Source organism: Marmota marmota, unplaced genomic scaffold, assembly GCF_001458135.2.
Source record: "Marmota marmota marmota unplaced genomic scaffold, marMar, whole genome shotgun sequence".
NCBI lineage: Eukaryota > Metazoa > Chordata > Mammalia > Rodentia > Sciuridae > Marmota > Marmota marmota.
In genome coordinates, this window is record NW_026000005.1 from 47569509 (window position 1) to 47584317 (window position 14809).

At 59.6% G+C, this 14809-nt stretch overlaps 1 protein-coding gene across 5 annotated transcripts in view; it reads right to left on the bottom strand.

Annotated features, from left to right (window-relative positions):
- Positions 1-2199: 2199 nt before the first annotated feature.
- Positions 2200-14809, bottom strand: part of Ngef (neuronal guanine nucleotide exchange factor) — an 89906-nt gene continuing 77296 nt past the window's right edge. For 4 of the 5 annotated variants that reach the window (XM_048808746.1, XM_015481575.2, XM_015481573.2 and 1 more), the window contains 9 exons: positions 13732-13884; positions 12062-12191; positions 9802-9927; positions 7554-7643; positions 6363-6526; positions 5884-6039; positions 5088-5167; positions 4345-4449; positions 2200-3154 (listed from right to left, as the gene is read on the bottom strand). In XM_048808746.1, the coding sequence (XP_048664703.1) occupies positions 2964-3154; positions 4345-4449; positions 5088-5167; positions 5884-6039; positions 6363-6526; positions 7554-7643; positions 9802-9927; positions 12062-12191; positions 13732-13884 (1195 nt within the window). In that variant the 3' untranslated portion in view covers positions 2200-2963. The remainder of the gene's footprint in view (positions 3155-4344; positions 4450-5087; positions 5168-5883; positions 6040-6362; positions 6527-7553; positions 7644-9801; positions 9928-12061; positions 12192-13731; positions 13885-14809) is intronic. The other variant, XM_015481576.2, reaches the window with a different exon arrangement.

Below are 14809 nucleotides of genomic sequence, written 5' to 3' on the forward strand. Positions count from 1 at the left end.
GGAGAGCACGCAGGTCCGCGCCGCGTGTGCTGCGCCGTGGGTGGAGGGCCGCAGGCGTGCAACACGTGCGCAGGTGGCCACGTGCGCCAGTGCATGCGCACGTGTGCGCGGCGATTCCGAGCCCGCGTGCATGTGATGTGCTGGAGAGCGCGCGCAGAACAGGGCGCTGTGTGCGCGCAGCGGGGCCGCCGGTGGTGGGTGCTCGAGTGCAAGCGAGCTTAGCAAGCTAAGGAGCCGGGCAGCTCTCCTGCTCTTGGGCCCTGGACCCGGCTCCGGTCTCCGTAGCACCTGGGGCAGGTCCCCACATCCACCCCCTTGCTGGGCCGGGAGAGACCTAGGCTAAGGGAAGCTGAGGCCGACAGGGTATAACTGTGCTACAGAGCTTGTCCAGCCGCAGCCCTGCTTCTAGAGATCCTGGGGATGGTGGAGGGCTTTCAGGCTCCCAAAGGCCAGGTTGTTTGGGGTGACGATGCCATCATTTGACTTAGATATGGACATGAGGGATCTCATCTCTACTCACAGCCCCAGGCCCTCAGGGTCCTGGGAATCCCCCTCCTCCAGGTAGCCCCAGGAGTAGAATGGGTCCAGGAGTGAAGCTGGGTGCTATCACCCCTGTTCCCACTCCCCAGCCTCACCCCCAGGCCTGGGTGAGGTTTTGCTGCATTTAACAGGGACTTGAAGAGTCCCTTGGGCTGGCCTTTCCAAGCTCAGCTGTCCTTGTGGGAACCTGGGAGTGTGGATAAGGCTGTCAGTCCATCCAATCGCCTTTCCCCCCAACTCCTGGAACTTTGTCCTTTGTCTTGCCTTCTGTCTTCCACACTTAACAGGAAACAGCTTTGATCATTTGGAGAGGTTTCACAGTGGCCTGCTCTGGGCACACAGGTCTGAAGCACAGCTCTAGCCCACCCTGGGGCTGTGGGAGCTGGGCATGGAAGTGGCAGGTAGAAGCCATCCCTTGGTGGTGGTTTATGCAGCTGGAGGAGGCCTGGGCAGGGGTGCTGGAGAGAAGCTGTCTCCCCTACCCCTTGACCCTCCCTTTTAAAACCATTTTCTCTCAAAACTGTTTGGCCTCTTTGGCTTCCCTGAGCCCCCAAGGGCGCCTTTTCCTGCCAAGACCTGTTTCTCCTTGGTACTCTGGAGGCAGAACGGCACCATCACCACACTCACACACTTGGGGCAGACCCCATAGAAGCCTGCGGAACAACTTCCACTCCTGGCAGTCTCCCCAGAGCACATCATGGGCTAAAAGGGTCTGCTTATAAATTTTCATGAAACTGTTGAAATTATTTCATTCCACATGACCTTGAACAGCCAAAATCCTCAATGGAGAAGATAATCCAACTCAATATGCTGTTCCCAGATTCAGAAAGCCTGGGTGATCACCCACTCCAGGCCCTAGCTTGTCCCCTCCCCCACCCCAGGGCTCAGAAAGAGGCCCCCTCCCTTGCCCACTCCTGGGGGACCCTGGTGTAGGTGCTCCCAGTGGGGGTGCATCAAGAGGCCCCAAGAGCTAGATCTCTTTACTGCTCCCAGGGCCCTCTGCCCCGCAGCTGGCCCACATTGCTGCAGGTGACACATGCTCCCAGGGATGCTCAAAGGGTCTGAGGTCTCAGAAAGGCCAAAGACCCCCACTGTGTCCTGTGGGAAAATGCTAGGAAGTCCCACTGGCTCTAACTCCAAGGCCTGTTCTAGTGTTCTTCGTCCTGGCAGAGTGTTCCTGGTCCCAGCATACACCCTGGACACTCAGGGGACATTATCAGGGGTGGGGATGAGGTAGCTCTGCTGGCCAGCCAGGCCAGGGACGAGGTTGCAGCCCCTGGTAACTGGCTGCTACTGAAGGCTTGAAGAAGTCTAAAACTAGTGTTTGGGTCAGGTGGGGAGTTCCCCCCACCTGGGGACCACCTCACTGCCCTTGTGATCTTGCAAAGCTCTTCTCAATTCCATGCAGTAAAGATGTCCCCCACTCCCTCCGACAGCTGCTTCCCTCCTTCCACAAGTGGAGGCTCAAATCCCCATCCATTTGAGACCTGACCCTGGCTGCTCTCCCCTGCCCTGGAAGCCTCCTCAGGGACTTGAAGACTTGATCCTTTGGAACATGCCTCCCCCTGCTGGCCTTGAAAGGTGCTCCCATCTCCCGGGCCAGAACCAAATGCCTCCTTCCTGTGTGCACCCGGATAATAAAGGATAGACCTTCGCTTCTTATATTTTATACATGATGCTTCTTTTAATGCAGCCAAAAAAATGATATTTGCTTTTCTCAGAACCATAACCATACACGATGCAGTGACCAATTCATTCCATAAAACACCTGGGCTCCTTAAGAGGCCAGAAGACACAAGTTATATCCAGCCCATCAAGGAGCCAGAGGCGACATGGACCCCCAGCCAAGCTTGGGCAGGCCTGCCACGGAGCAGGGCCTGGCCGTGCAGCCGGAGGCGGCAGAGGCAGGGGAAGGAGGACAGAGGCGGCTGGTCTCAGACCCGTGAGTCAGAGACCAAGGGCCGCTCATCAAGCTCCGTCAGGCAAAGGCAGCCCCTAGGTGTGTCTGGTAGATTCTAACGGCTTTCAAGGTAGGGAAGGGCACGTGCAGTGCAGGGAACCCTGACAGTTGTCACCCTCCGCCTGGCCTGCCAGGGACGCCGGGCTCAGGGACACTAGTGATCCCTAGGCATGCCTGTCCCCCAACCCCGCTAAGAGGTAAGAGAGGGAGGTGGTGTATGTAGTGCTCACAACATGACTCCTTCACGAAGACCCAGGGGAGGCAGCTGCTGCTAGTCTGTGAGTGAACGAGGGCGGGGACACTGGCACACTCACCGCATGGGCAGGGACCAGCGTGCGCACCTCCTGCCGCACCCCTGGGGAGGTGCCAGTCTGTCCTTTCCCAGGGCCTCCTTGTCTGCCAGGGTCCCAGCCAGGCCTGCTCCCCCGCCCCTCCTTGTGCAGGTGAGTGCCTGGGACAGGGGTCATTGCCGATTCCGGCTGCCCAGCTTCCTGCGGTCCTTGTTCTGGCTGCGCTGGGGGTCATCCATCTTGTGGACACGGATACATTCCTTGAGGTTCTGGGAGCGGATCTTGGGGTTCAGAATCTCCTCAGTCATGGAGCTGGGGAACCAGCCTCTCTCCTGGTCATGCAGGCGCTCCCCAAAGATCCACCCTGAGGAGGAGGGGCAGCAGGGTCAGGAGCCGGGGCCTGGGTGGAGCTCCCCCCAGCTAAGGCTCCTGTCTGTGTAGGGAGCAAAGCTGAGGGACTCGAGTCCAGCTGGCCTTTCCCAGAGGGCAGCAGCTTGGCACACCCGGCTTGAGTGCTCAGGCCAGGTTCATCCCCGTGAGGGGGGAAGGCAGGAGGCGAATGCAGAGGACCAGGCTGCAGGCTCTGACACCAGCTCCACACTGACGCAGGAGCCCATTCTGGAGTCCATGTCCCAAGCCTGGACCCGGAGGTCACCTTCTTATTGGTCAGTTCCTCTCAGAGCCTCAGCCTCCCAAAGGCCACTATAACCAGCTGAGAGTGGCCTCTGAGCTGGTAACACTTGAGTCACAGTGCTCTGGCCCTCTCCCCCACTGCTTGCTCGGCCCCCTTCTCCCCACCCCCAACCTGGGCCTGGGGGCATATTCCCACCAGCTCTGGGGGGCCTGGGGCATGCTCTCTGCAGGTCACCTTTGGGCAGGTGTGTATTCAGTTGAAGAAGGAATCTGGAATGGGGCCCAGAGGGGGCCTGAGTGGAGGAGGCCTCCCGGGATGGGCTGGTCGCCTGGCCTGGGCAGAGAAACAGGGGAAGGGGAGCCAGGCACAGTGGCCACACCTGTGATCCCAGCGACTGAGAGCCTGAGCCAGGAGGAATACAAGTTCAAAGCCAGCCTCTGCAGCTTAGGGAGATTCTCAGTGCCTTAGAGAGACCCTGTCTCAAAATAAAAGTTTTAAAAGGGCTGGGGATGTGGCTCAGTGGTGGACAGCCTCTGGGTTCAACCCTCAGTACTGTAAATAATTAAATTAATTCAATAAAATTGAATTCTGCAGGGTCTGGGAAGGAACTTCATTTGGTGCTGATGTCATCTGTGTGTGTGTGTGTGTGTGGGGGGGTCCTGGCCCCCAGGGAGCCCCGAGGCTAGTGGTCACAGGCTTCCCTGGAGGCCTGGCTTGGGGCATGGCCTTCTGCTCACCTCCCTTCCACTGTGATGGGAGGATTGAAGCCAGACGTCTGAGGGCAGGGGGCCGCAGAATGCCTGCGGGCTGGGCTTGCTGGGAGGGGTGAAGTGGGACCTCACTTTGGGGAGGAAAGTAGACACCGGAAAAAAAACCCTTGGGCTGGGAGAGGAGCAGGGCTGGGGTCCCCGGGGCCTCACCATCTTCCGTCTTCTCCAGGATGTTCAGGATGTCAGCCAGTTCCAGTGTCAGCTCATCAGGCTGCTGGGCCACATACGGGTGCACGCACTGGACCTGCGGGCAGTCTGATGGGAGGAGAGGGGGGATGGCGTGTCCCCATCTCCCCACACCTGCACCCCGGCAAGCAGTGGCTGGCAGGGACAGCCCTGCAGCCGGTGGGTGGCTGAGCCCCACCTGATACAGGACTGTGAACTCCCCAGCCACGGACGGGGCTCACCCGAGGGGGAGGGGGGCTTGCTTCCAAAGGCAACACCCCCCGACTCGCCGCCAGGAGTTCTGGGAGAGAACACCGGAGGAAGGGACCCTCCAAATGTGAGGCGGTGCTCAGCTGAAGCTTCAGAAGGCACCCCAGGGTGTGGCCCTGGAGGTGATTTGGGGGCTCAGGACAAGAGGTCACAGCCAGGAGCCGTGGCTAGTCTGTGAGGCGCTGGGCTCGTGCACCTTTGGGTCTTAGATGCTTTCCAAATAACTGGCAACCCCCAAAGAGCCTTGGAGTTTGGGCCCAGGTTCCTCCTGGTGTCCCCGTGGTTCCTGTCACCTATGACCCAGTGACTGCTGTCTTTATGTTGACCGTCCAGCACTGGCGAAGCTGGGGTCGGCACCTTGGTGGTGCTAAGCTCCTGCCCTGTGCGAGGCCTGAAGCTGTGGCCCAGGGAGCGAGTACAAAGCCCCCGCAGTGGCCACTTGCCAGGCCGGCACTCACCCAGAAGCCGGGATGTGAAGGAAACAAACTTGGTCCTCCTGTTGGGGGCCAGCGAGGTCATCCACCGCTTCATCTCACTCCTGGCACAGGGAAGAGGATGGTGCCCCAACCGCAGAGCAGAGCAGAGCAGACCCACCCAGCGTGTGGCCCCAGCCTTCCCAGCAGGCCAATGCCCTGCGACAGGAGGAGCTCCCAGGAGGCTCTCCTCACGGGGTGCATTTAAAAAGCCCAGCAGAAAGGGGGAGTCACTCCCTAGAGTGCATCTGAGGCATCTCAGGGAAGCCGTGGTTTGTTAGCGGCAGCAGGGTGGGGAGGGCTAATGTGACCCCCAGCCCTGGGGACCCTGGTGGGAGTGGCGAGGCAGCTGCAGAGGGAGCAGGCTGGCCGGGTGGCCAGGAAGGAGCGCTGGGCCCACGGCTCAGGGAGCGTCCCTCCCACATTGGTCTCGTGGGTCCTGTGAGAGCTCTGGGCTGTGAGGCAGCTGTCCAGGCAGCTCAGAGGGGAGCGATGGACAGGAACACACTCAGGTGAGGGGCGGAGGGAGGAAGAGGGCGGTCCCCTGGTCATCCACCCAGTTCTCAGGCTGGCCTGAGTGTGAAGCCCCGAGGGAGCGTACCTGCACACTGAGCTGCCCCGCACTGGCCCACACCCGAAGCTGTGGCCCTGGGGCAGAACCCCCAGAGGCTGGCCTCCCACAGGTGTGGAGTCTCATTCCACCTGGGAGCAGGCCTGTGGCAGAGGAGGCCAGGCCTCCTAGCAGGGTGGCTGGGAGGGGCCGCCTGGGTGTCACACTCACTGAGAAGATGCCTTCAGCATGTAGGTGGCCTCGCGGTCATCTGCGTTCTCCAGCAGTCGCAGGATGAACACATTGGCCAGCGTCTGGCCCTGGTCCTCCAGCTCCTCCACGCGCAGCAGGCCGCGGGAGGCCGAGTCGAATACCTGGTACTTGTCTCTGGAGACCAAGGGAGCAGGTGGGCGTGTCAGTGCGGCAGGACAGGCAGCACAGCCCAGCCCTGCCTCCTCAGCCCCCTGCCAGCCCTTGCACGCCTGTCCCCCAGGAGCCTCCTGGCCAGGGTGTGGGGCCGGCAGTGGCTGAGCGCTCCCGGGTGCCAGACACTAACAGGAGTAGAACCCACCTCACGGCAGGGGAAACCGAGGCTCCTGGACAACAGCAGGGGACCTCCAAACCTGATCCCAAGCCCAAGCTCTGTCCTCCACCTGCCCAGCTCCTGGGGCCGTGGTCAGACCTGGGCTCATGCCATCCCATCGGCTCACCCAGGAATCTGGCGGCAGATCACCAGCAGGTCATTGAAGAGGAAGAGGTAAATCTCTCGGAAGAGCTTCTTGGTCCGCAGGGTGCGGGAGGTCTTGGGGCCTGACATCTGCTGCAGCTCGCCCTGCTTCAGCAGCCATCGGGAGTGCGAGATGATGGGCACCGACTAGGAGGGGCGGCAGGGTCAGGGCCTGGACCCTCCTGCCCACCCCAGCCCCCAGCAAACTGACCGAGTGACACTGGTGTGACGGTGGAGGGCGGCTGGGCCTGGCCAGGCACAGGGAAACAGCAGCGGTGTGAGTGTGTGTGAATGCGCGCCCCTTGTGCAAGTGTGCTTCACCTGTGTGCGTGTGTGCTTCAACCCGTGTGTGGCTTCTGCGTGTGCATGTGTGTTCTGTGCCGGGTATGTACCCACACGTGGGCTTTAGGGCATGTGTTTGTGCCTGTGTTGATGTGTGTGCTGTGTGTTTCTTAAATGTGTGTGGACCACTGTGTGTGTATCGCACATGCATGTGCACTGCCATCTGTATACTGCATGTGTGAGCATGTGTGTGCTGCCATGTGTATACTGTGTGTGAACAAGTGTGTGCGCCATGTGTGTGATCAGCATCTCACTAGGCTCAGCCTGTTTGGTGCGGAGTCGGGGTGGCCATGTTCACAGGAAGAGCAAAGAGAGCTACCAAAGAGCAGGAGCCCGGCCTGCAGGGGCTGGTGCTGGCCCTGGCTGTGCGGAACAGGTGGGAGTGGGGCACCGGCCGTCAGCCCAGAAAACACCTGGCCTCCCCCAACAGGCCCATCTCTGGGGCCCTTGGTGGGCACTGTGTGCTTGGTGTCTGTCACCAGAAACACAGGCCCCAGGGGCCCTCAGGGCTTTAGTAACAGCCAAAGTTTTATGTAAAGTTTGGGGAGAAGGTTGATAACCTGAAAATTCTCAGACATGAGAATCCTAGAGTAGTCCCTGTCACCATGAACTGACCGCTCAAGGTCTCACGGTGAGTAATTAAGAGTGGGCCTCGGGCCGGCAGGCAGGGCTGGGGCCAGGCACTCGCTCTCAGAAGGCAAGTTTGGAGGAGGGGCTTGGGCATGAGCACTGGATTCAACAGGGCCGGGGAGGTGGCCCAGTCTGGGGCAAGTCTGGGCACACAGGTGGGGTGCACAGGTGCGGTGCAGGCTGACTGCCACCCCAGGCTCACCTTGATCTTGAACTCCATCTTCTTCTGGATGCTGATCATCTGCTCTGTGCGGCTCATTTTCCTGACGCCCTCGTTGCACGCCTTCACCACCTGGGACAGGAGACGCTGCCTCAGGCCAGCCCACCCAACGTCCCAGCCACACTCCTTTCTCTAGGTGAAAACCTGAGAGTCTGGTGGCCTTCAGTGCCTTGTCCCCAGAGGGTACTTCCCGACAAGGCACAGTGTCAGCCGGGCTGGAAGATGCACTGCGAGGCACCGGGTTGGTCTCTTGCCCACGGAGGGTGCGCATGTGACTCCTCGGCTCCCCAGTAAGAGGCTGGGGCTGCGACACCACCAGGACCTCAGGGCCTCGTTCTGAAGGAACTAAACTCTGTGCTGGCTCACAGACCAGGGCAGCGGCAGGCCATGTCTGTGCCTGTGGGGGGTCCCTGAGCATGAGACCCGTCCATCACGTGGGACTGACTGGGATGAAGACAGAACACCCACGTGACAGTCCCATGGAACCGCAAACAAGGCCGTGAACTCTGCACGTACCAAATTGGATGGGAGTTTGGGAACTAACCCCCTTTGGCAAAGAAAGCGTGTGTGCGCCTGCGTGCACAGGGCTGTTTGGAGGCCTGGCAGCCTGCTGGAAGTTGGGTACAAGATGGCCAGGCACCTTCGCTCTCTTCTTTTTGCTTATGAGCATCTTCGAATTTTCTTGTGTTGAGCATCGATTACTTTTATAAATTAAAAAAAAAAAGCCCTTTATTTTAAAAAAGTGAGCGGTGAGAAACAGTATACCCTTCATTAAAAGCAAAAGGGAGGGGCTGGGGATGTGGCTCAAGTGGTAGCACGCTCGTCTGGCATGCGTGCGGCCCGGGTTCGATCCTCAGCACCACATACCAACAAAGATGTTGTGTCTGCCAATAACTAAAAAAATAAATAAATAAATAAATATGTTTAAAAAAAAAAAAAAAAAGCAAAAGGGAAATGAAAGTAGAAAGGAATCTATTTGAAAGCATCCCCTGGCCCCCGGATGACCGCAGGGAGACCCTCTGGGGCATGTGGCCTTTGACAGGACTTGCCGCCTGCAGCCCAGCCTGGCTGCTCCCGTGGGGCTGGCACGGGGGCCCAGGAGGCTCTGCCTTGGGTGGGCAGGGGCTCTGACAGGTGCTGCCCAGCTGGAAGGTTGCTGAGCCCCCTGGCCAGCCCCGTGGTGGCTACGGCTGTGCCCTGTGAGGATCAGGAGGAGAACTGTCCTTGCCAATGACAAAGGGGACAACTGCCAGCAAATTTCTGTGACCCCTGCCTGGGTGAAGGACAAGGCAGCAGCCCAAACAGGGAAACAACTGCCTTGAGCTAAGAAGCGCTGGCCTCCCGACTCGCACAGAACCATGCCACTCGTCCATGGAAGGTGGACTCCTTTCACGAAGTTCTGCCCCTCGGTAACAGAGTGGAAAGGACTTCCTGCCCCCCACTGTCCACCATCATGGCAGTCAAGAGCCCAATGGAGACACCCCACACAGCAGCCCCAACTGGCTCTCAGCTGCAGTGATGCCAGCCGCTCGGCACACAGGACAGAGCCCCGGGAGCACTCGAGGATGTAGACGGAGCTGCTGGCCCCTCCCGAGTCCTGCCTGCCGGACACTTCTAGGAGTCCTCTGCCTCTCTGAGGATCAGGAGAGGACCCTCCACTCAGCCACAGGGAGAGTCCAGCGCTCTCGGGCAGGGCCAGTGAATCCTCCCAGGAGACCCGTGCGGGGGTGAGTCTTGAGGGATGGGGAAGGGGGGTGGAGGGACAGGGTTGGGACAAAGAGCTTGCCAGTGGACAGGAAGAAGAGGAACAGCCTCCACACAGCCATAGGAGGGAGGGAGATCATTTGTGACTTGAGGAGAGAGGCAAAGACAAGCTTAAGGTCTGTATGGGCCCCAGACACTTGCCATGAGCAACACCAGGCAGCAGATGGAGGCCTGGGCCTGTCATGGTGGCAGAGTTCCATGATGGGGAAGAGTGTCCCCGAGTGTCCTGTGGCTGCCCCAACACCCACCATGAACAGATTAGTGGAGGAGGGTGCTGAGGGGGTCTCGAGGGCAGGAAGGTCTGCTCAAGCACCGTTGGGCACATTTTTAGCTCTGGTGACTTTTCTTGATGGTAAAAGTAAAAAACAAATGAAGGGCCTGGTCTAAAGAGACCAGGGGGCTGGCGGGAGGGTGGCCCATGTGGGCAAGTGGCCGGCTGGCCCACGTGCAAGCAGGAGGGACTCACCATTTCCAGCTCCCTGTGGGCCTCCAGGGCAGTCCCTTCACGCTCCGAGCTCTCTTCCACCCTCTTCAGAATGTTCTGCCAGTGGGGACAGGCTGCGTTACCCTTCCTGCCAAGCCAGCCCAGGAGCTGTGACCGTGACACACACACAGCCCTCCATCTGACACACCAAGGGTGGAGGCTCCCCACCCCAAGGCTTGCCAGGGTACGATGAGCACAGCCCAGTCCAGCCCCTGTCCTGGACAGGCGCCAAGGGCCTTGCGGGGGTCTGCGGTTCCCCCCCCTCCCTCAGCTACTGCTGGGAGCCTGGTCCTGAGGCTTCCTGAACTTTGGTCCCATCAATAAACAATTGTCTTTTCTCCAATTGTTCCGTTTTCTTCAATTAACAAAACTTCGCGCTCAGGGTGCTTTCCCCCGAGTTTGGGGCCGGGCATGGTTTCTCCTGGCAATCCTCCCGTACCCATGGTGTAGGTGCCTGGTGAGGTCTCCATCTCCCGGTCCTCCTGGCTGTCATGCACCATGGCTGTACCCAATGTCTCCAGCTGCCCCGGTGTTGGCCCCAGCTCTCTCCTCCACCCCTGCCTGCCCTCCTCTCCCAGCAGCCAAGCCAGAGACCTGCGAGCTTCCCCAGGTACCTTCCGCTCCTTCCTCACCATGCGAGGCCAGTCACAAACCCTGTCATTAACTGTCCCTACTGGCCAGTGCTGCTCAGCTGTCTCATTAGAGCAAAAGTTCCTTTCGATCAGGTCACATTGGTGGCCTCAAATGGAGGACAGTGTCAGCCCCGTGGCCTGCTGTGTGCTCATCTCAGCATGTCCCTGGGTACCCTAGTGCTGTGACCTGCAGTTCCAGGTGGACCTCATCCCCAAACACACTTCCTCCGAGTCCTTCCCTAGGGCCCCCCAGTTACCCCTGCTCTCCTACACCACCACGCAGGTGGGTTTCCATCTCACTCTGGTTTTCATCCCTCATAAATCAAGGTCTTTATGTATCCATGTGTGTTCGTCTCTACAACCTGTCAAACTATCTAGGGAGACTCTGCATCCCTAGAAACTGTTTCAGTTTTTCTCCGTTAAAAACATTCCTCTGGTCCCGCCTTTATTCCACAGCCTCAGCCGCTGCCTCTTTGATGCTGCTTCCTGTGCTTCTGAGACCTCCTCCCGGCCTCCTCCCCTCTGCTTCTGAGCCAGCTGCCCCTTGGTGTCCGCCCCCGCCTGCCTGACCCTGACTTCCACAGCTGTGGCTCCAGGACATCATCTGGGGCCTCAGTGGGACTCACATGGCCCTTCACTGCCCACGGCCAGTGGCTTCCTGAGGCTCAGGACCTGACTGGACACACTGGCCAGCTGCTGTCCTGGCGGGGCAGCTGGGCTGCCCCCACCCCTCTGGCCTGTCCCCTGCAGGGTCCGTGGCTGCGCCTCTCTCGGTTCCTCCCTCTCTCCTGGTTGCTCCCTCTCAGGCAGGTGGGGCTCTGTCCCAGGGCCTGACTGCCCCTTCTCTCCCTCCTGGGTGGCCTCGTCTACTAAATACTGACCTCTCCCTCTAACTGGAAGTGGCTCCTCAGCTGCTCAAGGTCACAACCAACCCCACTGGCTCCAGCCCAGCCCTGGCTCCTCCCCTCCTGACTTCCCCGAGGGCACCAGGCTGCTCAGGCTAAAAGCCGGGGAGTCTCCCCTGGTCTGTCCTCCTTCCTTTGTCACTGATTTCAGCTCACTGAGTCACTGTCCCTCCGGCCCTTCCTCTGCAGCTGCCACAGTGAGCCCGGAAAAGCACCCTCAGATCAGGTGAAGACCACACAGGATGGAGCCCCAGGCCCGAGTCTGTCTCTGACTAAGTCACTCCCACCTTGTTCCTGTGATCCCTGCTGCCCCAGGGCCTTTGTGCATCCAGTCCCTTCTACATAGAATGCCCCTTCCTCCAGATGGCCACCTGGCTGGCTCCTCCCAAGCCAAGACTCAGTTTGAATGTCGCTTATCTTTCTTTGCCCCCTGCCCCACTGGCAGTGGTGAATGAGGGAGTCACCTTAATTCGGTGACCTCATTAACTGTCCTCATGGTCAAAACCATTTCCTGGTTGTATCCGTTGGTTTCTCTGGCTGGGCCCTCACAGCTCAGGGAGATGCTTGGCACACAGTAGGAGCTTAATTAGGACTCGTGGAACAAATGGACTCCCTAGGAAGCCAACAGAGCTCTGGGGAGACAGAAGGGAACTTGTGGTGCAGGGGACCCGGCGGAGCCCAGGGGGCGCGGGCCGGAGGCAGCACCTGCACCAGCAGCTTGAGGCGCGTGATCCTCTGGAAGGGCAGGATGAGGAAGGAGGAGAAGGGCAGGCCTCTGCACTTGGGGTCGAGCTCCAGCTGCGCGATCAGCTCCCGGAACGCTGCCTTCTCCTGGCTGGGGAGGGACACGGACACAGCAGTGGGTCTCTCCTGGAGGTGCACATGGAGACGCTTCCTCCCCACTGACAGCTCCTAGGGACCCGGAGACCCACGGCAGGGAACATGGGTCGAGTTCCTTCTCTCTCTCTCTTTTCTAATGGGAAATCAACTGTTCATGCAGAGGTCAACTAACAACAGTAACTCTGCAGGCCCAGCCCGTGAAGTCTGCAAAATAGGTGGCGTGTGGGAGGGCGAGGATTCTTTGTGTGGCCAAGTCTGTGAATCAGACACACAATTAGATGATTTCGCTCAGGAGGACACCATGGCGAGGTAACCCACGTAGTGACGGGAACAGGCAGCAGGCGCCAATCACCTGCCAGGAGGGCCTGAGCTATTTCTGACAGGTGGGCTGGGCACAGCGCTGACAGGACCTGGGAGGCTGTGGGAGATGAGTGTCAGCCCCGGCTGCACGTGCCCAGTGGTGGTGCTGTGCCTGCTGCTGCTCACGTGGCACAGGGAGGGGCCCCAGGGCCTCCCGGGCACGGTGGTGCGTGGGCACCTATCTGCTGGATGCACCTCTTCTCAATGCCTGACCTCAAGTTCCAATTCCCAAACCCTGGAGCACCTGGATGCGCAAATTCATCCACGAGGAACCCTGGGGTCCCACAGAAAGGCCAGCCAAGTGCAGGCTTCAGACCCACAGGGACAGCAGGCGTACGGACGAAAGCATCCCTGTCAGACCATCTGAATGGAGCTCAGAGGCCACGGGGGCAACTCTCCGGTCACCAGCTCGTCTCGGGAGCCGCCCTGTAAGGCCAGTGCAGCCACTCTATCTCAAGGCTGTGTTCTCAGCAGCTGTCCTCGGAACTATGACCACAAGACCAGGGTGGCATGGCAGCTGCTGCCAATCAAGCTTGCCAGCTCCCCCAACGTGCGAGGACCTCTCTGTCCTCATAAAAACAAGAGGCCACCTCAGCCTGTCGTGTATCCTGGCCTGCGATCCTGTTCCTCCTTCCCAAATGAAGATCGCTCAGAAGTTCTGCTTTTCTCTGGTGTGGAAGGTCACCTTCGGAAAGGCCTTCGAAGTTTCTGAGTGGAACTGAGTGCCCTCCTGGATGGCCCCAGCACCTTAAGAGTGACCAGTGAAAAAACTCAACAGAGGCAAGGTGACCGAAAAATTATCTTGTCAACTGAAACCTCCAAGGGAGTTGCTGACATGGTGGATTGGTAATCGAGCCAAGGGCACGGCTGGGTAGCCACAGAGTCAGCTCCTGCCCTGCCCCTCCCTTCTGCTAGCTCATCCCCCTTTCAATCTCTCGGCCCTCTCGGCCTCCTCCTCTTCCCTGAGTGCACAGGGCCTGCTCAGCGGTCTGGGACGGGTCTGGGGGACGACAACTCACTCACTTTGGGTCCAGTGGGGTGAGGCTCTGGGAACATGCCAGGTCTGGGCACTGTCACTGGCCTGGAAGGTGGCAGGTCTGGATGCGGTCACCAGTCTGGCCAACCTCGGGGCCCCTGGGACCAGGGAGGGCAGGGACGGGGGGGGGGACACTCACAGTAGCTGCTTGTAGGTCCTCTCCTGGTAGGTCTGGTTGCTCACATAGGTGATGTAGACGGAGAAGTGGCTGGCGGCGTAGTGGTACACGATGTCACACACGTCGGAGATGACGATGTTCTCCTCCATCCTGTGCTCCAGCTCCAGGAGAAACCTGCAAGGGACAGCGGCTGGGCTGGGGACGTGGGGCAGGCAGGCTCAGGACACACCCTGGCTGGGACAAAGCAGCGCGCAGGTCCAGGAGACTGGCCCGGAATCTGCCCGCTGGCGGGACACGTGGGCACATCTGGTTTGGATGGACGACAGCATCGGGGGTAGACAGACGCCTCATCACTGTCTCGGGACAGACTGCTGTGTTTGTGGAGGGAGTAAAATGACCATGAGGACTTGCTTCAGGATGGTCCCATGGGGGTGGGTGGGGTGAGGGAACCTGGACTGCCCCTGTGCTGCCCGTCACTGCTGAAGCAGGGGCCTCGGCCCAGGGCTCACTGTGTGGGTGTCTTTACTTCTGCACCTCGGGATTTCCCACAGTGAAACAGGAATCAGCACATAGATAAGAGGTGCGGAGGCCAAGGCCGAGGGTCTCTCTGGCTGCTCAGGCCTCGGTGGCCATTGTGTCCAGAGCCATCCAGACGGGCCTGCCACAGGGAGGTGGAGGGACTAACGCACAGGTGGGTGTCAGTGCAGAGGGCCACATGTGACGTGGCATGCCCGGGGCTCACAGCTGAGTGCAGACACTGAACAGCTCCTCCCCATGTGGCCTTTAGCAGCCAAGCTGCCCAGGCCACAGTGAGGTGGTGAGTGGGCCTCTGACCCCGATAATATGCCCGGAGTTCATTCCTTCTTTGAGAGAATCAATGGATGTCTCTTCTTCCTCCATTAACTCACCCTTGACTTCAACCAGGCCCAGCCATAAACTCAAAACCACTTCCCCCAACTAGGGCTCACACCATCCAAGAGGATTGGGAGCCTGAGGCCAGGCTACGCTCAGAGGTCTTAGCCCAGGGGCCCAAGCTGGGGCTCTGTAACTGCAGGAGGGTGAACTGCTCAGGGGGACACACCCACAGGTCATGGACTGG